At 40.3% G+C, this 27,808-nt stretch overlaps 1 protein-coding gene across 6 annotated transcripts in view; it reads left to right on the top strand.

Annotated features, from left to right (window-relative positions):
- Positions 1-27,808, top strand: part of MYH11 (myosin, heavy chain 11, smooth muscle) — a 49,338-nt gene that overhangs the window by 2,166 nt on the left and 19,364 nt on the right. Inside the window, exons 2-15 of one of the 6 annotated variants that reach the window (XM_009080784.1) lie at positions 2,942-3,098; positions 10,652-10,679; positions 15,509-15,611; positions 17,332-17,352; positions 19,555-19,647; positions 20,550-20,613; positions 21,397-21,495; positions 22,506-22,649; positions 25,174-25,269; positions 25,653-25,771; positions 25,935-26,087; positions 26,518-26,691; positions 26,892-27,065; positions 27,495-27,609. In XM_009080784.1, the coding sequence (XP_009079032.1) occupies positions 2,942-3,098; positions 10,652-10,679; positions 15,509-15,611; positions 17,332-17,352; positions 19,555-19,647; positions 20,550-20,613; positions 21,397-21,495; positions 22,506-22,649; positions 25,174-25,269; positions 25,653-25,771; positions 25,935-26,087; positions 26,518-26,691; positions 26,892-27,065; positions 27,495-27,609 (1,540 nt within the window). Of the gene's footprint in view, positions 1-2,941; positions 3,099-10,651; positions 10,680-15,508; positions 15,616-17,331; positions 17,353-17,885; positions 17,906-19,554; positions 19,648-20,549; positions 20,614-21,396; positions 21,496-22,505; positions 22,650-25,173; positions 25,270-25,652; positions 25,772-25,934; positions 26,088-26,517; positions 26,692-26,891; positions 27,066-27,494; positions 27,638-27,808 lie in introns of all 6 variants that reach the window. The other 5 variants (XM_009080782.1, XM_009080786.1, XM_009080780.1 and 2 more) reach the window with 5 other exon arrangements.

Below are 27,808 nucleotides of genomic sequence, written 5' to 3'. Positions count from 1 at the left end.
TCCCAATGCTGCTAAAGAAAAAAAAAATCAACCTAGATAAAAAAACCCCAAAACAAAACCATCTGCTCCTTGAATTTCTATTAAATATTATTAATTTAAAAGATTCAGTGAAGAAATTCACAGAGTGACTGTGCACCAGAGAAACACCCTGGCCTTTCCTTCATCACAGATAATTAAGACAGAAGGGCAAGAAGTATTTTGCCCCTAACTCATCCTCCACATTGCTCAGAACAAAAAGGATCTGCCTTATCCACACACAATTAGACCAAAAAAAGATTATATAAACATGAATGAAACACCAATGCAACTTCAGTAGATTTGAGAGTAGAATCAAGTTCCTTGTGGCTGTACTCATAGGCACTACTAGTGCAGTCTTTGCTTAACTGTGAAAAATCCTGTCTTAAATACACAAAACTAAACCTATTGGAACTGAGGTTGGATTCTTCTGCCCAAACCTAGATATTTGCAACACAGATGGTGTATTTATGCCAGTCTCTTGTAAATACCCATCAGCAGTAGCTGCCTGAGGGATACACAAGCTTAACATTGCTATGGAAGCAACTTCAAATCATGCTCTGCCTCCAGACCCTCTAGGGAGAGCTACAGCTGGGGTTCCCCCTCTCTGGATAGGCTGTGCCCCAAGGAGAAGGATTTAAGACACAGAACCTTCAACACTCCCACTTTCAATCACATGCTTAGCCAACTGGCTTGCATATCTTCAAAACATCACCTTATTGCTGGTTTCCTCATATCCTTGCAAAGAAGATACCTAGAACTACAACCAATGAATTGTAGAATCAACCAGGTTGGAAGAGACATCAAAAATCATCAAGTCCAACCCTACCATGGTTACTAGACCATGGCACTAAGTGCCACATCCAGTCTCAGCTTGAAAACCTCCAGGGATGGTGAATCCACCACCTCCCTGGGCAGCACATTCCAATGCCTGACTACCAAGAGGTCTTGGTTAACTTTCCTGAGGTGAGACGTAGGATCAGTCACAGTCCAATTTGAAGCAGGGATTCCTGAATTTCATCAGCTCTGGCTTTTGCTCTGCCCTAATATCCTGCTGCTTGTGCCTCAAAATCAGCTCTTCAAAGCTCCGTTACTTTATGCCTGAGCATGCAAACAGCCCTGCATGTGGCAAGGCAGGAAGTCCCTGGAAATCTCAGGGAAAGGAAGCCTAAATAACTTCTTAGATTGGAAATTTTCTCCTATTATTTAATTGGTTAGGAATGATTAGTTGAGTGAATACAGTTAATCTATTTCCACTAAAAAATAGGCCTTGCCGTCCTTTCCATAAAGGCCTTGGTGGTCATTCTAGGATAAAACTGTCATTTTTCATGTGCCTTATCCTGGCAACACTAAAGTTCATTTTGACATGTGTAGCAGTTTCATTTGGACCTCCTGTGTCAATGAAAATCCAGCACAGGAATTCTTTACCTTCCATGTCAAAGGTTTAGCTTGAGCTACTGAGAACAGGAGAGGATCTGGAGCTTGATTTTCTTGTTATCTGACTTGAGACTGTGGTGACACAGTCACAACCTGACACAGCAGGAGAGGTCCCCATCACCACCCAGAGCACCTCAGATGTTCTCCAGCACCCAACCTGCTCCTGGCTGCTGGAGGCTGCTGGATGCTCTCCCTGTTTGCTGAATACCATATAAAGTGCTCAGGCTGTGCCGAGACTGTGTTGTGCCATTTCCTATTATGGTCAGGAAAGGGAAATCCCTGTGCCCAGAGCCAAATCTCCCAGATGCCACGGCACAGCCCTGCACTGCAATGGTCCCTACAGGGGAACAGAGGCAGCTTGAGCCACCCTTGGACACAGCCCTGAGGTTAAGGCATGGCAGCAGCTGCACAGCACAAAGCACTCACATAGCATGGCAATAAAACTAATTAATTAAATAAAAAAGAACCCAACCAAAAAAATCCAACCCCAAACCACTTCTGCCCATGTCAGAAAGGACATAGGCTCATTTTTTTTTCATTGCCATGGGTTTAAAACTAACAGCCATAGGCCAGTTCAAATATCACAGTATTCCTGCAATGATGACCTCATCACTTTCTTTTGTTTTGTTTTTAATTTATTTTGTATTTTTAAGAAATTAAATTCATTGTCAAATTTCTTCTAACGACCGTTTATGAAATATGTCTCATCTTCTATTATCACATGCTATTATTTCTGCTCCAGTTCAACAGTTGGAGCATTTAGAAATAGATGAGAATTTACAAACAACCACAAAACCAACCACCAAAACCTGGATGAACAGCTCTCAGCTGGTAACCAAAGCTCTTGTCAGGTTATGTCTATATTTTTATATTAATGCCTTCATTAAACTGTAAAACAACCAGATTTTTCCCTAAATTTCCTGAAGAAATAGCCATGTAGTGAAGACATGACTATTCTGTAAAGACATCTATTTGGAACTTGAGCAATTTTTTTCAAGGAATCTCATCAGTCATCACTGTTACGTGGCGTTCATATAAGCTTTTATAAAAACATTCATCTAACACCAGTCCAAGCTTCTTCCCTGGATGTCAGTTTACCAAATTTGATGCCTACCTGAGCAGGGAAAATACTCAGATATGACAATACACAAATAAATATGAATTATAACAGTTGTTACCTCATCACAGGTAAGAGAATGTATTATGTGCTGAAAATAACTGAAGTTAAAAAGCTCTAGCATCAGATCACAGATTGCTAAATTCACATCCTTTCCAGCAGCTTGCTTTTAGAAATAATTATTTGTGCACTTGGAAACCACCCATACACATACATCCAAACATCTCTGCCTCATTTGTTATGCTGAACAGAACACAAAAAAGAGTGCTACTTGCTTAAATCCCACTAATTTCATGCAGCTGATGCCTCTGCTTCCCAGACCAGACATGGCATGTGATATTAAGCCCAGTTTTGATTTGAATTTCCTTGCAGACTTATTCAGGTCTCTTCTGCGTCGTGATCAACCCATACAAACAGCTGCCCATCTATTCAGAGAAGATTATCGACATGTACAAGGGAAAGAAGAGGCATGAGATGCCTCCTCACATCTATGCCATCGCAGACACGGCCTACAGGAGCATGCTGCAAGGTAGGACAGCTCAAAGCTGCAGTTCTTGGAAATCCCTCCCCACAACATGGAAGAAAACACCTTGTAACTCCACATGTGCTCCTGCAGGCAGCACAGCCAAGGAAAGATCTGTGACAGAGGGCAACACAGGCTTTCTAGAAGTTTCAGAGGAATTCTTTGGCAGGAACAGCAGTCCACAAACACTGTGACTCAAAAAGGAAAAACAATCCTTTTACCCATCTGTGTCGAGGCATGTGGGAAGGTTTCAAAGTCAAGCAAATAGTTTTGGCAAATACGGGCATGGAAAATGCTCCCTCTCCAACAGTGGAGACTATTCCAAAGTTAGCTGCTAGCACTGCTGGATCTGTGGCATTGCTGCTCTCTCTCCCTCCCCTCCAGCAAAGCAAATTCAAATGATGTTTTGAGGCTACTTTGCTTATAGCCTGATGTTTGGAGCCCTGAGCTGAGATGGGCTCTGTTTGCTAACGAGGATGGCAATGAGCTGTGGGAAAGCAGTCAGGCCCCAAATGGTGCTAACAAACTCTGCAAAATTCAGTATTCTCCTCCTGCAGTCACCACTGACAGACTGAGGGGCATTTGTTTTAAGAAAAAAATCATAATTTAGGAATGAATGTGCTATAGTGATGAATATATATGTCTGCAACACCTACAGACATCTCACATCATCCTTAGATGCTAGAGGAAACCAGGACTCTACAAAAGGCTTTGAAATTTAAATGCTCTCATAAGGACCCTGACCCTGCAGAAATTCTGGCTGGCAATTATGGCTCAGCAACATTCACATGCTTGGCCCTAAAGTTCCAGGCTTTCCTGTTTGGAGCTGAAGGATTTAAGGGTTTGAGGCTTATAGGTTTTAGATCTGGCAGGTGAAAACAATAAACAGCATCTCAAAATTTCAGTTTAGGAGCTAGATTAGTATTCAGTATTGATTTCTTTTGTAATATTTACACACACACACAGAACAGTGATTGTTTTGCAGAAACTAATCCATCCAAAACCCCTGTGCACTTTATCTGACTATGCAAATAAAATTGCACAGTATTTTTCTGGGCACACAGCACATTGTAATCACAAGGATTGCAGTATTTCTGTAGTTGTCTTACTTGAAATACATACCTAGAATTTACTAGGAGTTCCACTTAGTCAGTTTAGCATATCATAGATAATTTAGACTTTTCCCACAGTGAAAAAAGGTCATCCTATATGTGTGTGCCAGGCCATCAAATCCTCAGAAGTACCAGATTTCTACTGCCTGAAAATACCAATCAAACCCTGGTACAAGCAATATATTTATGCATAGTGATTAATATATACATGTGTAGTAACTGTAATGCTCACAAAATAATGCAGGTAACAATATCCTTAGAACTTCTGAAGAGTTAACTCTTGAAGCCTATTTACAGATATAAGTTGATTGCCTAATTATAACTTTGTTTCCTGACTTCAGAATCTTACATTTTCAGATATGAGTGCTGGAAATATAGCTAATTCAACTCCAAACTCAGAGAACTAGGTATCTCCTTTACAATAGCAACCTTTTATCCTTCCTATGGCTTATGTGTCATTTCTATTCTGAGACTATTTCAACTCCTTTCTTTGAGTGCCTCCCAGAAGGCAGAGATACAGTGCAGCAGAGGAGGATCAATAAAGCAACAAAAATATCCTGAAAACAGACCTTCCAATGTACTGTGTGATATAATCACAGTTATAAAAAACTTACTTGGTATAAGCTCATCCCACTAAGCTGCAGTCACGTATCTGTCCTCCCGCTCACCTCTTGAACTCTGCTCTACATGTAGCACTGTCCAGAGCTCTGAGCAGGCCCTGAAACCAAGGCAGTCTTTCCTTGGATCCTTTATTTAAGCAGGAAGCCTTGAGAGTTGCTCCACAGCAATCTTCTGGCACCTGCAGATCATTAGCAGTAGTCTGACTCAGCTGTGCAGAATACAGTACTTGTCCCTAGAAATAGGATGGGGAAAAACATCTAGGAACTGCCTGCAAGCTATCTATAGAAAAGGAAAAAACCCTTATTACTACAGCCTATGCTGAAACAGAATTGTTTTGACAGTAGGTGAGTTTTCTGCCTGATACTTGTAGCAGCATAGATCAGCTGATCCCAGCAGCACAAAGACCTGTTTCACTTTTCCTCTCTGTTTCCTGTTCCTCCTAACATGCTCTCCTGAGCAGCTGTGAAGCCACTGGAGCTAGCTTGCCTGTGCTATGGCCATTAACTGCACCTAGAACAGCCTGGGTTCAGCTGTGCCTCCCAGGCTGAGTGCTGGAGGGAGGAGGCAGAAGAGTGCATGCTTCTATCTATTCATTTTTTTTGGTGCTCAGAATAATTTCTGACCCTACCAACTCCTTGGGAAGCTTTACTCCCTGCTATTCATGTACCCCCTTTGCATGGAATTCTGACAGCAGAGAGGAGGGGGAGAGCAAGTAGAAAAAAATGAGAAGGGAGTAGATGATCAGTTGAACCTTTAAGAGAATGCTCTTTAATCACCTCCCATCCTGCCCACGCACAGCTGGCACAGCAGCTGGGGGCCAGCCCCACCAGAGCTTGCATCACAAACACAGGACACCCATGCTTTACTTGCACATGCTGTTTTGGAGTCTTTCCATCTCTGAAGAGGGCCCCAGCTGGTTTTAAAGCTGTGCTTTTGTTTGTAAAAACCTACTCATGTTTTGTGCATCAAACTAAACCAAACCTCAAAATAACTCGGGTCATTCAGCCAAATTCTGTTCACATTGGAGTGGTGAAAGTGGGCGTCAACGTGATTCTCTGTGTGTGCACGCAACATGTATAGGCACAGAGAGCTTCATGGGGTTTTGTGAGCATATTTGCAAATGGAATATAAACAAAAGTTCTTACTCATAAACATGGTCCAGGGCATTAAATGTTTTCCTTGTGAAACTTCAGTACTGCTCCTTATCTGGAAACTTGCATAGTTTCTTCTTGCCAAAGGAAAATATGTCTTAGATTCATGAGACTGAAGAGTTACATTCTGGTACTCCATGACCACAGCCACTTGGCCCAGAGTAAACAGTTTGTACAGATGTCTCAGGGAACCTTTATCTCTTGGTGAATCAAGCCTCCATGTCTGCAGATCACTGGTCCTACTGCAGGTTCATCATCTGGGAGTTGCAGCCCTTCATACGCTCACCCTCTCCTCTGTTGGCACAAACATCCAGCAAAACACATGAGCTATGCACACTGCATTCCTCCTCTGCTTTAGAGACTTACTTGGTTAATGTATTCATTAGGGATGATGGTTAAGTCCCATTAAAGTTGTTCTAATAAAAACACTTAGCCTCAGTTAACAATGATCAGATAATTGGACTTTCTTCCAAAGCTGACATCTCACAGGGCACAGGAATTATCAGCGATGTTGGCTGGGAAAAGATAAAATTTCCACTTGTTACAAGTGGTTCTGAGCACCCTTTATCAAATCACAGTCATGCTGTCTCATGCTCAGCCAGGGTTGCTGAATGTCTTGTCAAATCTACTGCTCACCATGCCACTAATGCTGTATGATTATTGCCCAGGCACACACACTGATGCTCATTTCCAGGCAGAACAAGAATAAACTTTAATTTTCTTTAATCTATAAGACTAAGAGAATATATAACATTCTACAAGAGCATTTTGTGTGTGCCTCCTGAGGAGCTGCCACACTGAACTGGCCCCCACTGACTGTCTTTACAGACAAGCTAGCTGACTACTACTACAGCTAGAGACTGCAATCATAAAACATTCCCTGTGCTCCTGCACCCACCTCTCTCTCCCATGTTTCAGCTCCCCAGTGGCACAGTTGCCATGTGAAGGACTCAACCCTCAGTCCAACTCTTGCACTGCCAGCACCAGTGTTCAGACAGACATGATGCAAAACTGCTCCAGGTGAAAACCACCCCAGGCTTTTTGCTGATTTAGTTTTAAGGTGGCTCACTCTCTCCTGGTGTACAGTGTGGCTGTATGAATGCTGCCACAGCAGCAAGGAGAGGGCAGTGCAGGCCAGGGAAGAGGAGCTGGAGGTGAGTGGATGACTCCTTCCTGCAGCACTGCCAGCTTCCAGTGATGGTGGAGCTGAGACACTGGTCCAGTAAGGAGGAGTAACTCTGCTGCCTTCTGTCATCTTCCTTGCATGCAGCCAACAAAAAAAAAAAAAAAACGACAGACAATACAAATGTGAAAAGTCAGGTTACATAGCAGTAGTAACAGATACAAAGTTTTCATGTAGTTGCTTAGGCTTTTTTTAAGTCCTCTGGCAATAAATCATCACGGAGAAGATATATTACAGCTTTCTGCAGTTTTGAGACTATTTTCTGCAGAGCCATTTTTATGCAAGCTGGAGTTAAAGATGGACAAACAAACAACCTGATAGTTACTTGGAGGTATGGGACAAAGTTCCCAAGATCTTAGAAAAGGAGGCTCCTGTGAGAAGCCATCTGTTTACTGTGTCCTTAGCAGGACTGCACAGAAATGTCCCCTTTAGGCAGTGTGGTTATTAACAAATGTAAAGGAGCAGCAAGCGAGTGGTGGAACATGGTTTCAGTCTGGGTTTTTTTCCTTTTATGGTAAAGCTGCCAACTTGCTGCTTCATTGTGATAAACCATCTGATTTTGTTTGTGATTAAGCAGAGCTAACTGGTCTAACAGGAACAGAGGGGCAAGGATTCTTACAAGCAATCTGGAGGTGTTTGGTGCAAAAGCTAAGCAGATTCCAGAAAGGAAAAAAAAAGTCAGCTGCATGTTTAGGAAAACTGGTGAGGTTTAGAATGTAAAGGTAGATCCCTATGCTATTAAAAACTGAGGAGAGAATAAAAAATTGTTCAAAACATCTCATATAACACACAGTAGGTTGATATGATACTCTTCCAGGTAGTGCCAATTTTTAAAAAAAGGCATTAACCAAAAAGATATTAGAATATAGCAGATATATTGTGTTACTTGTTAAACCCCAGGAATTATGTTTAAGGAGTTTTATTTCTGAAAATCATTCTCTTCTGATAGATCTAACCACATAAACTTGCAGATTCCCAAAATAGGGCACAGTCCTTTCTGTATGGGATAAAATATTCCTGAACAGAAATGGGATTAATCAAACAGCAGAGCCTTTGAAAGTAAATGAGACCAGAATCTGCAGCTTGAGTCATAACACAATCGGATTAGATTTCCTCATAATTTCCTCCTTAGTGCTGCAATTAGTTGGAACTGCTGAGGGAGATAGAATAACATCTGGAATTCTCCCTCCACAAGTGAGCATAGGATAGTTTGTCAGCATGAGGTTCCTCCCATGATTAACCTATCCCAGAGGGCATTTGGTGCAACTCCTGACCTTCCTAATCCTTCTTCCACTCTTACATGTCCCAAAGCTGCCCATACACACACACTCCTGCAAACCCCTGTGGCTGGGCCCTTCAGGATACACCTCCAGGGGGTTCACTTCATGAGGAGCAAAAGAAGTGCAGCAATGGGCAGCAAAGAGTAGTGAGAAAATACTTGGCTTGGAGGAGACCAACTTTTTCTAATGTTCCCTGAGCTCAGAAATTCCACTGGCAACTCTGTATCAAGGAGTCACTTTTATTTTCTTTATGGTATTTATGGGTTTGTGATGCAATATCAGTATCTGCCTATTTACACAACAGAGTATTTTTAGCAAAAATTCTACCGTGTTCTCACTTTTTTAACGTAAAAGAAAGCCTAGATCATATCCTGCAGTGAAAAACAAACATGGCTCACAGCTCCTCTCCTCCCAAATGTTTATGTGGAAGAGTCCTGCTGTGCTGATTGCTGACAAATATCTCCAATAGAAATGTAATGAGTCATTCTGTACCAATTTACTGAGTAAAGCAGTTAAGTGGCACTATTTGTTGTGTGCATGATCAATAAAGCAGTTAATGTTACAGCTACTGGGGAACTGGGAGTAAAACAGTTGTTTAATATCAATCCAAGCCATAACAGAATTCTCTACTGCTTTTCCTAGACTGGTTGTGGTCCAGAGGCAGCAATTACAACTTGCAAGTTTAATGGGTTCAGTTTGTCTCTGTTATCTTTACACAGTATAGAAATTTTATGTCTCTCGTGGTGCTTATGACATACAGGGTCAGCCCCAGGGGCAAGTGACAGACAGATACTCCTGCAAGTCACCCCACACATGGAATAAAAGGAAGAAGTTCCTGTCTTAATCTCTGACCAGAGGCTCCACTGGGCTAGTACTGGCTCTGCATTTGATAGCTAATGCCAAACCATACAGAAAGTTGGTTTCTGCCTTAATTATCAGCCTCAAATCTCAGATTTCTAAACTATGCATTTCAAAAATGTATTTGACCTGCCTGGGAATTTATTTTCCTCAGTCAAAGAAAGACCAACTTCAGCACTGGGGCTAGTTGCTCAGAGATTTGTTCGATTCTACTTCCAAGTAGCGCCAAGGGTAGAGATACCACACCTCTCTGGGAAACTTGTCCCAATATTTGACAAGTGAAAAATTGGTTCTGCTTTTTGGTAGAAGGTAAAGAGAAAACTCTAACTCCAAAAAGCATAAGCATGGAGGATCACTCCAAGGGCAGGTTATGGAGCTGGGATATGGACTAGGTCATAGAACCAGTTTCCTGCAGCATTACAGTGTAGTGTCAGAAACCTCACATGCCTCACATAGTAGAAATGGAGATTTTAGTTCTTCTTTTATAAACTTGATCCAAAATGTGTTTGATGGTCCTGTTCATGGTAAAAAACATGAAGAATACTTATGTACTTTGTAGACATGCTCTTGTAAAATCTGTGAAGTATCTTGTTTATCTTATTCTTTGGAGAATATCTCAAATTCCTTGTCTTCTTGATAAAAGGCATCTCTCAGTCTGAAATGAAATAGACAGTACATTATTCAGGTATTTGAACTACTGTGCTTTCAAAATTCAAAGCTTTGCATGACTAGCTTAGAACATTTTAGTTTTTGATGCCTTATCTGTCCAGGCTTTGCCTCAAGTGGGCTGCCAGCCATAATTCATAAGCATAGTGAAAACTTGAGTTTCAGATTGGAAATTTTGTTATAATCTTCTTATAGAGAGCCTGATCTTTTTGCTGTCCTCATTACAGTTCATCTCTAATGGAATTTGCAAAAACTATTTTCGACCTCTTAACCTTTTGTTCATTTTTTGTACAAAATATTTCCATTAGAGGTGGTTATTTAAATGCAAGGGCAAATTAAATAAATAAGATGCGAATTCAGTAATCATAGACAGCCAGATTTTGGAAGATCTAGGCTGTTCAATGTAAATCCTTATAAATATAAGTGCTTCTGTCAGAAAAAACATTTTTACAGTTCATCTCTAATGGAATTTGCAAAAACTATTTTCGACCTCTTAACCTTTTGTTCATTTTTTGTACAAAATATTTCCATTAGAGGTGGTTATTTAAATGCAAGGGCAAATTAAATAAATAAGATGCGAATTCAGTAATCATAGACAGCCAGATTTTGGAAGATCTAGGCTGTTCAATGTAAATCCTTATAAATATAAGTGCTCCTTAATTAATGGATGACTTTTCTTTATTCACAGATCGAGAAGACCAGTCTATCCTGTGCACGTAAGTAAACATCTATTTTGGTATATCTCAATGTTACAATGTCTTTCTTTATTCAAAATTGATTCAAATTCTGATGGAACAGATATATTCTCCTCACCTTCAGTAAGCTTCAACTCCAGTCCTAAATCTACTCCAGCAGATATACCTGTTCACAAAATAGAAAGCAGGTCGGGAGTCTTCAATGCACAAATCATTTCATTTCATTGACTTTCTGAATTTAGAGATGTCAGAGTTCACAGTGAACAGCTGGGGAGTGTGGTTGTGAAACTGTGAGCAGAGAGGATAAGGCATTTTAAAAGGTTCCTAGAGGAAGCTAAGCTGAGCTGAAAGAACTGAGGAACACTGAGCATCCTGGATATTTCCTGAGCTGCTTTTCACTGTTAGCTATTGGTGACTCCCCACAGCTTCCTAATGCAGTTATCATTGTTGAAAAGTGTGACCTTTGAGGATAAGGCATTTTAAAAGGTTCCTAGAGGAAGCTAAGCTGAGCTGAAAGAACTGAGGAACACTGAGCATCCTGGATATTTCCTGAGCTGCTTTTCACTGTTAGCTATTGGTGACTCCCCACAGCTTCCTAATGCTGTTATCACTGTTGAAAAGTGTGATCTTCGTGAGTGTTGTTTTGTGCTGTTAGCACATGCTGAAGCTGGAACGGGGCAGGTTTGGTGCCTCCTGCAGCCTGCAGAGCCAGGGGTGTGTTGCCCAAGAGGGCTCAGCAGCACCAAGTGGGCTGGAGCTCTCTGCAGTCTCTGCAACAGGGCCAGCCCCATTCTGAACTCTCTGATGTTTCTGTGTCCTGACATGCTGAAGGGAAGGCAAAACTCCTTGAGCTTTGACTTGCCAGTGCTCAGACAGCAGCAGCGTGAGGGAGTTCAGCTGCTGTGTCATGGGTCAGGCAGTGATTTTGTTGCCACAAGCTTTGCTGTGCACTACTTATTACTCCACAAATTCCACTGGTTTATCATTCCTGCCTATTTTGAAAAGTCACTCAGACTGTTGAATAGGAGAGAGATCTCCTATTTGACCTTCAATTTTGACCATTTTTCCATTCCTCTATTGCTAGTTAGCTGGATTTATTTGCTTAAATGCCATCAAGGATGCTTTTGACAAAATTTTCTGCATGTTAAGTTAGGCATTTTCCAGTTTTCCTCATCGACCTGTCTTATTGTGGGGTTATCATATTTTAGCCACTTCCTGAAAAGAGTGGGTAGAGTGTTTTCTAGAAAGCAGATGTGGCTAAGACGACTGTGCACAAGTTTCAGTAACAAAAAAACTACCTTAAATGAATGAGAAAAAAACCTGACCAAAATTCTGACTGTTTGGGGAAATGCGAAGTCTGTGAAAACAAATGCTTGTTAAACACAGGATTTGTACATATGATCAAATACTTTTTCATGACCTTTTACTTTTTTTAAAATGTGCATTTAGTTTGAATGGCTTCTGGAAAAACTGGGAAGTAGCAGGGTGCTACTTCCACTTAATTTGATACAGTAACAGACAAAACATTGTGTGAGGCAGTGATTATCCTGCCCTTTTCCTATTCCTCCCCTCTCTCTTTTCAGGCAAACTCTCCAGAGTCTCACCCAGCCATGGGATTTTCACCTACTTTCTCCCCTGACACATGTCAAGAACCAAACTCACCCAGAACATCTCCAAACTGCAAAGCCCCATTAGTCAAAAGTCTCCTCCATGAGAGAGCTAAATTCTTTTCTTTCCCAGCTCAGTAAATCTCAAAGGCTGGAGCTGGCAGGCATTGCTGCCTGGCCCCTCTCCCATACAGATATCTCGGGTAGCTTTAGACCCAGGGTGGAGCTTGGTGCTGAACCAGCTCAGGCTCTTTTGGGAACTGTTTGGTAAGTAAATTTGTAGGATCAGTGGGCTGGCTCCTGACACGGGGCTCTAGTGGGGTACAGCTGCTCTGGGACAAAGATTTTCATTATCCTTGCTCATCTCATACTGCAAGGACAAAGCCTGCCAAGCCCTAATGTGATTTAGAGCACCTCATTGACTGCTCTGAGCTCTGAGGCTTCCTGCAGTGCCAGCACAGCCAGATTAAGAGATGTGTGAACGGGCAATCTTTGTGGTTCATTGCTTGCTGAAATAAATTCTGCTGTTACTTTTTATATGTTTCCAAAAGTGGAATTAAGCTAAGTCTCATATCATAATAGTAACACAGAAAGTTTTCAAGTTTTCAACAACTAAAATAAATACACCCTTTAAATCAATTTTTCCCAGTTATTCTCAAACTTAAAAGAGTCCTAGATACACCACAGGCTCAACCCAGTGGGGCCAATTTGCTAGTCTCACCTTACCCTGATTTGGACACCTATTCTAGCTGGGATAATTTTCATTTAACGCGCAGGTAATGGAGTCAGGGAGGATTTAGTAGCTCACGTGGTACAAAAAGTCTATTACAGCTGACACACACACACACACACATATATATGAGCACTATATATGTGAGCTTTAAATCCTGCACTGAGTTCCTAAAACAATGCCTGGCATGAAATGAGAGGTTTCAGTTAAAGAATGATCAGTCTACTCCCAAAAGATGATGATCAGGACAGTGCTAACAGCATTTATATGGAAGCATCTGTTTTGTCTGCTTCAAAAGCAAATTAAAGCCCCAAAGGCTGTTCAGCCTGGGGAAGAGAAGACTGCATGGAGACCTCATAGCAACTTTTCAGTATCTGAAGGGCCTTCAAGGAGCTGGAGAGGGACTTTGTGTTAGGAACAGCAGTGATAGGACAAGGAGAAATGGGTTCAAACTGAAGAAGGGAAAGTCTAGGTTGGATGTGAGAAGAAAGTTTTTTCCTGTGAGGGTGGTGAGACACTGGCACAGGTTGCCCAGGGAGGCTGTGGCTGCCCCAACCCTGTCAGTGTTCAAGACCAGGCTGGATGAGCCTTGAGCAACCTGATCTAGTGAGGAGGTGTCCCTGCCCAGGGCAGGGGATTGGGACTAGAAGATGTCCATTCCAAACCTTAAATTCTATGATTCTATGAAAGTCTATCTGCAGAAAAGAGGAAAACCCTCAGTCTGTGCAGAAGCAAAGAGTTAAGGATGAAAGAACAGAACAACATGTTAAGTAACTTTAGCAGTACAGTATGATGGGATAATTACAAGGAAAATGATGCCATATATGGTAATACTCACAGGGATTCAGGGGAAAGCCAAATGATGGGCACTGCTGTCCTGGGAGAAAGGAAATGCAATTCATGGAGTGATGAACTACAAATAACCTTTAATAAAATGGAATAGTTCAAAGCCCAGGGTTTGTTTTAAGAAAGTTGTTTGGGTTGTTTTTTTTCCAAAGAAACAAAGTTGTAAGGTGGATTTATTTGAAAACTTTGTATGCATATGCCTTCACATTGGTGTGCTTGGCTTGGAATTGTTCCCAGGACACTTAATTTTTATCAGTAAAACAGAGAGATGTTTTAGCACTGAAGCTCAGGCAGAGATGAATCTAACCTCTAAACTGTGCAAATTAACCCAGAAAAGAAATTTATTCATCTCCATTATTGCTGGTTAAAACTCTAAAAGCCAGAAGAAACTTATCATTGTGTCATACCTCAGGCAGGAATTGTTTTTGGTTTCCTAAGGTTTATATCAGTGTCATTTTGTCTTGAAAGTTCTGCCCAGCACTTACCCATGGTTTTATGTCCATTTATCACTAGTCCCTTGGTAGGGAAAATTAACTCCTGTATTTCCTAATTAGGAAAAGAAGCAGAGCTGCAATGGATCCAGCTAAATAGTTTCAGATTTGAAAGAGCTGACAAATATCCATGGGATTCTTGAATATATTATTTTGTTTAATCCATTTTTGTTTAGATCCAAAGAATAATAAGTCCAATTTAGATTTAGATTTTTGCTCTCCTCACAGCACTATCTGGATAGGATTGAAAGAACTAGTTTTTTACATCCACACCCACTTAAACACCTTCTCTGACTGCTGAACAGGGCAGTATAAAAATATTTTTGTCTATATTATCATCAGAACCAGAAGTACCTGAAAGACATAAGACAATGTAACACTTAGAGAGGGAACATAGGCTGGAAGTGTTCTGTTGAGAAAAGACTGTGTATATCTGTACTTTGAAAACCACTCTTACTTTAAGAGAGGGCATAAGAGTTGTAAATAAACTTAACCCTGGAAACCTTCCGGGAGACAAAAGTTACCACTGCCCTCCTGCCCTCCTGCTTCCCAAGGGACACTGCATGGAGCAGAGCCAGGATGCCAGTTCTGCTGCTCAGACATCACCCCATATGAGATGTCCCTACTACCCAGTCAGCAGGGCACCTCAGGCAGCCCCAGTCTTGGTCCCAGTGAATTCAAGGAGCATCTGAACACAGAGTTCAGACAAGGCAGGACCATTCACTTTTTCTCCCCACTGATACAAGCTCTTAGTCTGCTTTAATACCAGACTCTCAGGAGATAAAACCATTGTATTACTGCTGATGTTTTTTCTTACTGCTGTACCACATCACAGTTAATGTTGTATTTTTTGATCCTAGAATATAAGCAGACCCTGCCAGATCCACTTCTCATAAATGTTCAGATGCTGCCAAAGCAAGATGAACTGCTGTTCAAAAATGCATCATGTTTTAGGATTCCCTTAAATGGCCCAATGGCCACTCAAAACACTAACAGGGCAGAGATGCAGCTCTGATAATGAATTCTTTGCATGCTGAAGTCAGGTGGATTTGGAGAGATGGTGTTCTGGGGTAAATAATAACCGAGCCAGGCAGTTTCCAGTCCTGTTTTTAAACACTAAATACATCACATGGCAGCATTACCTACCTTCTTTTGTGTTATTTTCTTTCCCTTCAGAGGTGAATCTGGTGCTGGCAAGACAGAAAATACCAAAAAGGTCATTCAGTACCTGGCTGTTGTTGCTTCATCACATAAGGGCAAAAAGGACACCAGCGTCACTGTAAGTGAGCTCTTCCCTATCCAAATCTCCTTCAGGCTCTTAGGGCTGTGCTGAGGTGACTGAGCTAACAGAAAATCAGTTTGACAACACTGTGGCTTGTCAAGCACTCAACATAGTAGGAGTACACAATTACATCATAGCTCAATGTTTATGGAAAAAAAAATTTGTTTGACACAATCTTAGACAGCAAATCAGCATGTACTTTGGGAAAAGAGAAATATTCATAGCTTTCCCTATGCATAGCTCCTATTTATATCCTAGCATGAAGGCTTTGAAATCTGCAAGGGCTTGGGTCCTTACTTTACCCTTGGCCTCTGGCAACCAAGAAGTTTGGGAAAGCCTGTAACTAACACATCTCCAACTGCATCCCAAAAATGTATACCAGCATTTAAACTCCCAAAGTTTTGATTGGCTTTGTTAGTGAGTTTTCTTACTACCTAGCAAAGAGTCCCACTATAAAACTTGTCTTTTAGCTAATCTGTCAGAGAGAACAAGTTCAAAAGGCACAATTTTTTATACGTAATTTGGTCCTTCAAAATTTGTAACAGTCTTTCCTTAGAGACTAAAGTTCATTTCCTTAGTTTGAACCATAATATGAGTTTATACCTGGAGATCATTATTATGGCTGAAGCTCTCAGATGTCTTTGCTGTTATCAATGATACAATGATACATCATTTTCAGCCTTTCAAATATTACTCAAACTTCTGAAAAAAAAAAAAAAGCAGCAATTCATTTCTATTGACAAAACAGGTTTAATTTGGGAAGGCATTTCAATGTGTCCTGAATCCAAAATGAGTAATTAGTAGGGTAGTGGAAAATGAAGTAAAAATCTCATGATCCCACCAGTGCTGGGTTTCACAGCTGCCCTTGCCCAGCCTGTGTGCCAGCAGACAGAGGACTCCAGAGCACAGGGTGTGCAGCCTGACCTCTTTCATCACAAATAATTGGGGGTTTAATAATCAATAATTGGTACAGTGGATTCTGCTTTGGGGCAGGGGAGGGAGTAGATGCCCTTTTGGGTAGTATTTTCTAGGTATCTGTGAATAAATTTAATGGAAACAGTCTAAAAGCTTATTTAATGCTTAATTCCCTTGTTTAATGTTCATGCAAAAAGATTATCTCTTCCTACTGAGTCCTCACTCAGTGACTGGGGGAAACAAACTTGTGGTATCAAGGCCATTCCTAACAGGCATGAAACTGCAGTTGCTGCTGACTCCTCTGGGGAATTACATGAGTCTCAGGATCAAATTTGCCCTGAGACAGACCTGAAGGGAGCTATCTGTCAGATAGGAGCTGAAAGTAAAATTTGTTCTATAACATGCTGACAAATAGAGATTCAGTGATTGGAACTACTGACACTGCAATTTCAGTCATTAAATAATAATGACTAGCAAAATGCCTCAGTTGCACCAGAGAAGAACTAGGGATTTACCATACAAATATTTATCCTTGTCTGATCCTGGGAGACTAACCTGGGATTGGAGCCAAATCCCATCCCTTTTCTTCAGGGTTTTTTATTTCCTCCAGTTAAAATGCTCCATATATGTTAATGGTATTTATACTCTTGGTGTGTCTGCAATAGGTTGTTTGTATCTGTATTCCTGGTTTATTGCATGGAAACTGTGTATTGGTTATTTTAATACAGGAAAAAAACAATAAACATGTCTGTCTAATGGAAATGATACTGACACTTGTTTTATACCATGTTATTCAATACAGCAAGGTCCATCTTTTGCTTACGTGAGTAACTGAGACTGTTTGGTGTGTGTTTAAGGCACGGAGTGTAGACCTGCATGCTATTGTTGCACCCCAAAAATTTAAGAGAGACTTTGTTGAAATATGTTGTATGATATGATAAAAAGCAACAATAGCACCAAATGCTCTCACAAATCAACCCTAACCGTGTCAGGCTCCATGGTAAAGAATGAGGTCTGACACAGGCAGGGTTATCTTTCAAATATCACTCTCTTCTCTGTGTGTGTGTTCAAATTGCCATAGTCTGAATTACATTTCCCACGATCCTGGAAGAGCCACTCAGCCTGAAATGAAGCAACATGACTTCTGAATGAAATACCCAAATGCTTTCTGTGCTTCAGGTTGAACTTTTTAGGACTGTTGTGAAATAATCCCTAAACTCACAGTGTTTGATTTGTTTGGCTGCATGCTTTCCGTCTGTTATTGCTTTTGGGTTTACATTTTCATGTAGCTGGTGAGAATTGTTCACATTCACAAGAGTTAGCATGTTCTTAGCTTGCTGCTATGATGTGTAACAGAGCCATTCCCACTGCAGCATGTGTCTGCAGGTGTGTTGCAGCAGTTTCTGACAGGCCCTCACGGGCTCTCCTCGGTTGTGGTGTGCCATACCAGCACACTGATGCTTTGGGAACACAGGCAGGTTTGCTGGCATATTCTTTGTGTTTCTGTGCCAGAAAAATAGACTTTAATTTTTCATGGGGTCTTTTTTTCCCCCATTCTGACTGCTGCCTCTCACACTTCAGCTATGACAACGGGTAATGCATTACCCCTTAGTTAATTTAGTACTTCCTTGACAATCTCCCTGCAAAACTCCTTCATGGCTGTCATAGACACCTCTGTGGAGTTCAGTGGACTTAGAGCTGCACACAGTGATGATCATTTGGAGTTATAGTTTTATACCCCCAGTTTATGGCATGGTTCAGCCCTCACTAGAAATAGATGGTTTAACAGACAAGGCTCTATTTTACCTATCACCATCTGATTTCAGCAACAGCCTTCACTTACCCTGGAGTTTTCAGTCCACAGAGTGTAACTGGAAACTGGTGCTCACTATAGAGAATCTTCAGGGACTTCATTACTTATTCTAGGATTTCTGTATTAGCTTGTTTGAAAACCTTCCTTTCCTCTTCCTCCAACTCTTGGGTAGTAGCTTTTCCATGATATTTTTGAGGCAGCTCTCACCATTGCCATGGAAGTTACAAGACAATCAGGAGTGACACTTGAGAAAAAGTTACCATTTTTGCACACTAATTGGGAAGCACTTTCATTTTCCAAATTATTTCCTAGATTTAACCTAAATATTCCCTTGTTTTCTAATTAAAATGATTTAAATTCTATCATATTATCTATCAGGGGCTTTTTCCTTTTCAGGGTGAGTTATTTGAAATAATGCATGCTACTGCAGAGTAGTACTCAAGGAATAGGTTGACAAGAAGCAAATGTGAAAGTGAGTGATCTCATAGGACTGAGCTGAATGAAAAGTTCAGAAAAGCTGTATACATAAGCATAGGATTTTTTCAACTTCACTGACTTGTTTAGGGTATTAAATGCATGCTTGTTTCATTGCATGGTTTATTTCCTTAGCAATTACCAATCACAATTAACTATATAATACGTAGTTCGTGTGTTTGCATGAGAATTCATTATCCTAGTTTGAGATAAATCAATGCAATTCCATATTTAACCTAAATAGGCTTGCATGGACCATTATTAATGGACTTGATGAAATCTGCTTTGTAGCTTTGTGCTGTATTACATTAAAAAGTTCTTCTAATTACATTGTCATTTGCTAGCAAAGGATCTCAATGAACTAACTTGAAGAAAACATGCTAGAGGTTCCTTTCAAAATATCCCTTCTAAAATTTATATTAAGCCAGAAAAAATAATTGACACTGAATGACCCTTTTTGTAAGAAAGGCCAGTCATGATGCTCAACAGATTAATAGAGTTTGATCTGTCACAGGCAACAGGGCTGGAAAAGGGTCATGTATAGGGCAGCAGTCAACTGCACAAATATATTAACAGCAAGATTAACGGAGAATGAAACCAAATCCACATGAAGTGCAGCATTCATCAAAAAAAGTTAGAGACTTAAATTAAATTTCACCTTTCTCTCCAGTGTACATGTGTTGATTTTCATTAAATAATTATGAAGATTAGTGTTAACTGCTCCTGAATGAATTTTAGGGTGAGCTGGAAAAGCAGCTTCTACAGGCAAACCCCATTCTTGAAGCTTTTGGAAATGCCAAAACTGTGAAGAATGACAACTCCTCCAGATTTGTAAGTAGGAGAAATCCAGTTGGGTCTATGTGTGGGGGAGGCACAACACCTCTTAAAAACCAACGTACAGACAGGGGCTCCCATCAGGATTTCTCTCTAAAGAGAGTTTTAAAACTAATCCCTTAAAAACAGTTTAGAATTCCCCTCTGAAATAGGAATTTGGCCTGACAGAGGATTAAAGATCAAGCTCAGACTTTACAGTACCATTGTCCTCTCAAAATTTAGCAGTCTATGTGTGACCTGTCAGAGTCAATTCCTGCTCCATGACATATCCACCTTCAGAATATTTGCAAACAAAATCTCTACTTTCTTTTTCTTTGCACCATTGTTGAATATATACCTGATAAGGTGTAACTGTAATGGTTAATACATTAAAAACTGCCAGATAAAAAGAACAAAAAGTCATACAGCTTTGAGTCAGAACATTGTGAGCTGAAGGCTGTAGCTATCTGATACCACTTCTTTCTGGGTGTGCTGCCAGATGCCTGTTTTCCCTGCAGACCCTCCTCTCCCACCTCTGCTCTCTCCTTACAAAGTTCAGGGATCCATGCAGACCAACCTTAGCAGATGGAGTTACATGGATCCAATGCTATTCCCTCACTGACCCTGTGGAAATCAGCGTAGAAAACAGATGTTGTCATACCCCAGCTTCCAAAGTCTAGTCCAGTTGGGACAACTCTATTCCCTTTCAGTGCCTCAACAAAATGTGGAGGAGAATCTGCACAGGGGGAATTTCAGAGAAATTCACTTCTTTTCATGGGTTGCCCCGGCAGGAGGGAAACAAATATGTTAGTTTTAGGAGAATGATGTATATGTGTTATGGAACAGGCTAAATACTAACATTGGACAACCTGACATAACCTGCAAGAACAGCCCAATCTAGATCTTCTTTTCATTCACAGGGTAAATTCATCCGTATCAACTTTGACGTGACAGGCTACATCGTGGGAGCAAACATTGAGACTTGTATCCTTTGCAGTGAGCTGCACTGGAAGCTAACGAGGCTGAGGACAAAGCAGTAAGATAAGCAAGCTGCACTGCATGTCTCAGAAAGGCAAATACTGCTGAGGCTGGTATCAGACCTATATAAGACCTTATCTCTTGGGTGTAGCATCAAACAGCTCATCTCTTTGCTCTTATTTTGACTCCTGATCTTTAGAAAACCATCATGTTTTAATATTTTTATTAAATTATTAACTGAATTTTATTAATTATTGACTGAAGTTTGATCTATAGCACTACAGTCTTTGAAGAGTGAATAACTGACTAGTATTGAAATACTCACACTATTGCCAAATTCATTTTTAGTAGTTTATACTCACAAAAATGGACCATAAATAAAGCTTGATTTTATTGCTTTTATACCTACACTGCTGGTATCAAGACATTTTTTTTCTAGCAGCCCCACTTATGTTGAAGGAATCATATTGGTACTACATTTCCAAAGCAGTGTGAATTGCATTGTGAATACTATTTTTATATCTCTGATTTTAGAAGCATTTATATCTGCTGTGCTTATTACCTTGATTACCAGCATTTACCATGCAGCAAGAGGCAGGAAATGGATCTGCTTATTGTGCTAAGAATTATACCAACACTGTGGCTCCTGCCACAGAATTAGATGCAGTTAGAGTCAGACAAGCTCGTGGCAAATATTTTGACAATGCTAGTGATGGTTCTGAGGCTGATGGAACAATTAAGGAAGGACTGAAATAAGCTATTGATTTTTTTAACACACTTGACAAACAGATTTGCTTGAAAAATCCCGTGCTATTCGTCAGTCTAAAGATGAGAGAACCTTCCACATCTTTTACTATTTGATTGCTGGAGCTACTGAACAAATGAGAAGTAAGTTACTAATGATTCTTTCATCTCATTGAACTGTCTGAGCAATGGCTTACCTAAGTAATTTGTCTTCATTTCTTTAATTGTATGCCCTTCAATCCTTTCTATAAATGAACAGAAATAATTCTCTCAAGTGAATGATAAGAAAGTGTCAATTGATGTCAACCTGTTTGAGGCATGTTGTTTGCAGGTTACAGGATATTTCCATTTATAGGAGATGTAGACCCATTCAGATATCATGATATCATCATACCAAGCAGATAAATTGGGGAGAGTTATTAACTGCTTTACACAAAGGAAATTGGGGTTTTCAATATAAATATTGTCTTGTGGCTTTAATAGAAATTAGGAGAATGTCTTTCCCACAGCACATTATTACACTGTGAAACCCATAACTTCAGAATGTTGAGAAGGTGCAAAGTATGAGTGGATCAATAAAAGGATTAGTCACAATAAGTACTGGAATATCATGGTTCAAATATGACACATTTCCCTAAATTACTGATTGCCAAAGAATGTATAAAGCAATGGATAATTCTATATTTTCCCTGATTTTTATGTTCCTAACCTAAGAATCTGTCATTGGCTGTAGAAAAGGGCTGAAGAGCCTTTCAGTTTGGCCCACTTTGGTTGTTTCCTCATTCCATTCTTATTATTACCTGCTATGAATCCCCATAGGGAGAGGCAGAATCCTGGTAGGTTGCACATGGCATTAAATAAAAGAATTTTGGAAAGAATGGCTCAGATTTGCATCCATAGGGTGCAAAATTACACCAAGATGCAGGGACATTCCCCAGCCACTAATGAAAACTAAAATCTTAGCACTATCAACCCTGCTAAATAATGAGTTATTTTGAAAATATTTGTGTACCACAAAACCCTAAACTCCTCATAAAAGTAGAGCCTTCCTTTGGTGAAAACACTGGGGTTTTTTTCTGTTGTTCATTAGGAGAATTCAGGAACCAAGAGCATTAAGTGATGCACTTAAGTAAAGATTTCCTTCTTCTTTTTAGATGATCTGTTGCTGGAAGGCTTCAACAATTACACCTTTCTATCTAGTGGCTATGTGCCTATTCCTTCTCAACAAGATGATGAGATGTTCCAGGAGACCTTGGAAGCCATGAAAATTATGGGCTTTACTGAAGAGGAACAGATAGGTAAGAATTGTTAGCAATGTTGTATTCAAGATACAGGTCTGCAAGTGACACTATATAGAGATGCTAATGCAGAGGTTAATTCTGTTCAGAATAATTACTTTGCAAAATATGTATATGAAGATGCTACATTCACATAAGAAAATTAAGATTATTTAGATTTATGCCCATGTTTCTCTGGAGAAGTGTGATCTTGCATGAATAGCCAGCTGGAGGATTCTCAATGTACCCATGTTATTTAACCTCTTTGTCTCTTATTTCTGCTGTGTAAAACTATTTCCAGCTGTTTCCTAGCCACTGCTTCTAAGAAGTGCACTGTGAATTAATGCCCATAGATTTTCCTCCTTCAGAAGGTATTAGATTAATTAGAGTCATAGAATTATAGAATCAACTGGGTTGGAAAAGGCCTCAAAGTTCATCAAGTCCAACCCTACCATGGTTACTAGACCATGGCACTAAGTGCCACATCCAGTCTCATCCTAAAATCCTCCAGGGATGGTGAATCCACCACCTCCCTGGACAGCACATTCCAATGCCTGATCACTCTCTCCATAAAACAGACTGGCAGTAAAGACAGTGAAATTGCTGTCTTAGATCCATGACACAAAACACTACCAGCCTCACTGGAATCACTGTCACCTTTGTAATAAACAGGATTATATTTCAGGAAGTCTTGTGAGCATTAGGGTGACTGTACTTGCTTTGCAAGGGGATCTAATTATGACTCATTGCTTTTAGCTTGTTAGAAAAGTTCTACTTAAAAATGATACGCCATCCTACCTTTTCCCATTGCAGCAGTGGGTATCAGTGGGAACAGCTGAAGCCAATAATGAAGTGTTTGCAAACCACCTCCTTTAGAGGCTTAAACTGGCAGCACTTGCTGGAAACAGAATGAAAGAAATATTGAAAAATCATCACCTCTATTTGAAAATAGAGTACATATCATCTAAGAGAAATTATCTCTGCGATGAACAGAAGAACTAGTGATGCCCAGGGCAGCTCTGCAGTAATTTAAGGATGGATCGAGTAAAATAACTGTTACAATATTTTGCTGTCCATCTGCATGAAGAATTGCAAGGCTTTTTATTATAAGTTTTATAAATTCTGGAAACCTGCTTGTAGGAGGAACACGACATGCACTCCTGACCCATTAGAATTTCACAGTATTGATGCAGTTGTCAGCATGCAAAAGTACCATAACACATGGTGTTTTAAAAGGTAATTTGTGTTTATGAAAGGGAAGATTTGTCACTCCCTACATAACCAAAACAGACTGAGTTCTAGCCAGATCTAACAACAGTAATGACCATTTAAAACCATTTTTTCAGAACTTTCCAACAACTAGCACAAAAAAGTTGCAAAACAAAACTGATTTATTTTTCAAAGAAATGGAATAGGCTCAAGTAGGCAATCTGTATTCACTGATTGAGAGGAAAGAGAAATAAAAACAAAGAGCATGAAACAAGTACTAATCTTGAAAATGGGAGCCTGCCAGAAACATCTCTGCATAGCTTTTACCTGTCACTGTTGCTGGGAGTGTGCAGGGCTTCAGTTAGTGCCAGTGTGCAGTGCCCTTGGATGAAAATTGCCATGACCCAAGTGACACCTGGTGGCAAAACCAGTGTCATCCCATCACTTGAGCCTTGGCTCAGCTGTGGCAGCAGAGCTCTGTCACATCCCACTCCTGCATCAGTGACTGAGGGATGCTGAGAAGGTGTCTTGCCTTGCAGGACACCAGTGCAAATCCCAGCCTTGGTAAATCAACTGATGTTGCTGATGAAAACTGGTTCATTCTCCTGCCAGGGCATGTGTGTTGGTGTTGACAGCAGCATTTTCCATTACAACAACAGGAGTTATTATATTGGTGTCTGAACCCCTTTGATTTCATGCTCTAAAACAGAAGCCCATTAGGACAGTATTTTTCTCCTGTTTAAATTTACCAAATAAACAAATAGAACTCCCTAAATTCATACAATCACATCTGTAACCTATGGGTAGATTTTACTACCTGAAGTTAGGTGACATCACATTGATAGATATTTTAGTAATCAAACATTAATCCATCACTTTTCTGTACTTTTACACTAATCCTTCAAAGATTACATTTGATTTTAGTTGCACAACTACACATCCACATGTTCCTGCATAACTGGACCTTCAGTAGTGGCACACATTTTTGAGGCTGCTGGTAATTCAGATTTTTTTTATTTTAAAGACAGAGGTAGAGAGGTTCTTGAGTGACTGAGCAGGGAAGATGTAGAGGTGTGCCTGGGGAGCCAGCACAACTTACCTTGGAGGTGCTGGTGTTCCCAAAGTGACCCATTTACCCCACTGCACAGATTGGGATTGTTGCTCAATCAGCTCTCAAACTCCTGCAGTTTGCACAGTCCTCTAAAGCAAGTCTAACTCTTTGCAAAGAGGTACAGACTACCACAGGCAATAGAATGGATCTTTGCTATGGCAGAGAACAGAACTTTCAAATCGTGGCCATTCTGTTCTTCATTTGCATTATCTGTTTCTCTTGCAGCTATACTGAAGGTCGTGTCAGCTGTCCTGCAACTGGGTAATATTGTCTTCAAGAAGGAGAGAAACACTGATCAAGCTTCTATGCCAGATGATACTGGTATGATTTGACACTTTAAACTGTAGTTAACATTAAGAAATTAATAAAATAGCAGCTGAATAGGCACTCTTCATCAGTGGTTTTTATTTAATTGCTATTACCTAGATAGCTCTTTGGCTTTAAAATATATACCATACTTAAAATTGGCTCAATTATCATTACCTTTCCTGGAAATCTTGAATCTATAAATTGAAGAACAGTGAATTTGTTGCTTGGATCACAAATGATGCTTTCATGGCAAGTGTCATCTCTTCTATGTACAACAGAGCAGCTTTTAAGGAAGATAAATAACTTCACTTACTTGCTGAGCTACTCATATTCATAGTTAATGACCTGCTAAGAGGAAATTCAATCTGAAATAAAATCTCACTCTTTTATTCTAGCTGCACAAAAAGTGTGTCACCTGATGGGGATTAATGTGACAGATTTCACAAGATCTATTCTGACCCCAAGGATCAAAGTAGGACGAGATGTTGTCCAGAAAGCTCAGACCAAAGAGCAGGTATTTATCACACTCTGCTCAGCTCTCCTGAAACTATTTTCTTTTTTTTCTCCTTACATCTTGTCTGAAGGGAAATGTCCGTTTTCTGTCTCAATACCTCTGCAGAAATGAGCAGCTCAGTGGGTTTCCTCCTTCACTTACAATTTTCTCTTCTGTTTTCCAGGCCGACTTTGCCATAGAGGCTTTGGCCAAGGCAAAATTCGAACGCCTTTTCCGCTGGATCTTAGCTCGTGTAAACAAAGCTCTGGATAAAACCAAAAGACAAGGCGCTTCCTTCTTGGGCATCCTTGATATTGCTGGGTTTGAGATTTTTGAGGTATGTCCTGTGGGACACAAGCTGACTAAACTCCCTACTCTCACACAGTGGTTTGGATATAAGATGACATGAATTGGTTATTCCAAGCTGCCTAGCAGCTCATGGCCCACACAACCCACAGATCTGCCACCCCAGGCTGCTTGCCTTTCCCTTGGGCAGGAAGGGCTGGGGCTGGCAGCATGCTCCTGCAGAGCTCTGGATTTAGAGCCAGAAACTGCTTTTTATGGTTTATTGAACAGGTCCCAGTACAAAGATTTACCATGTGAGAACTTACTGTAAATTCCCAAAACCTTATATTGGAAAAATATGCATCCTTATATTTGAATTACTGCAGTATGTAAAAAGAAATAGAAGATAACAAATATCTTGTCATTTAAGTTCTCTCGTGAAGGTCTCTAACATTACAAAATCATTTTTTTCCTCTTCACAGAACAATTCCTTTGAGCAGCTATGCATCAACTACACCAATGAGAAACTTCAGCAGCTTTTCAACCACACAATGTTTATTTTGGAGCAAGAGGAATACCAGAGAGAGGGCATTGAATGGAATTTCATTGACTTTGGCCTTGACCTGCAGCCTTGCATTGAGCTGATTGAAAGACCAGTAAGATTATAACTCTATAGGTGGGATACTTCATAGGTTGCATCAGGATCAGTTAAGTCCCAGTACGATAAGAGAGCCCTTTAAGGCATTTCAGATCCTTTATTGCCTGGAAGGATTTGTAACCTAAGGGGTGAAGAAGGTGGTGCTTTGTCTTTATCTCAGCCTGCAATGATACTGAGCTGTTATGTCTTCCATTACAGACCAACCCCCCAGGTGTCCTGGCTCTGCTGGATGAAGAGTGTTGGTTCCCTAAAGCTACTGACACATCCTTTGTGGAGAAACTAATGCAAGAACAAGGCAACCATCCCAAATTCCAGAAGCCCAAGCAACTCAAGGATAAAACCGAGTTCTGTATAATGCACTATGCAGGAAAGGTACTGGACAGATTGAGCTATTTTGACTTAGGGAACTTTGATTCTTTGATACCCAAATGGTCCAGTACTTGCACTGATAAGATGTGGCTTTAATGATGTAATGTGTATATTAAGTGCTTTACTTACATAACATATGAAATAAAATTCACAAAAAGTTCATGGTTGTGCTAAGTTCACAAGAAAACAAAAATAACCAGCACTGAGGTTATTGAAAATCCAAGTAATGTGGATTCTTTTCTAGCAAGCAGACCTTTTGCAGAAGATGCTAATACATGTGAGAATAAATACTCAACTCGGCTCTCAAGCCTAGAAAGCTTTTCACATTGTTATTGTTTGTGTGATTTTGTGTTAATACAGTGCCCTGTGTTCTTGGACACTCCAGATTTCTTTATCAAGAATGGAACTCTGACATAGCTCTCTTTCCTGCAGGTCACCTACAATGCAACTGCCTGGCTAACAAAGAACATGGATCCACTGAATGACAATGTGACTTCTTTGCTGAACCAGTCTTCAGACAAATTCGTAGCAGACCTTTGGAAAGATGGTATGATTTGTAACTCTGAATCAGTGGTGTCATTTAGAGGGAGAAACTCCTGCCAGAACCTTTTGACAGCCATCCCTTGCTCGCAGGACACAAGTGTAACCATGACAAGCATAGAAGAGACTAAACTAAGAAAGAAGAATAATGTGTTCTAAGACATATTTATGGAAATCTTCACTAGATACTGTTTAGCACTATAAAA

The sequence above is a fragment of the Acanthisitta chloris genome, unplaced genomic scaffold (assembly GCF_000695815.1).
Source record: "Acanthisitta chloris isolate BGI_N310 unplaced genomic scaffold, ASM69581v1 scaffold16918, whole genome shotgun sequence".
NCBI lineage: Eukaryota > Metazoa > Chordata > Aves > Passeriformes > Acanthisittidae > Acanthisitta > Acanthisitta chloris.
Note: the sequence above shows the minus strand (reverse complement) of the source record. Positions and strands in the feature narration are given on the sequence as shown.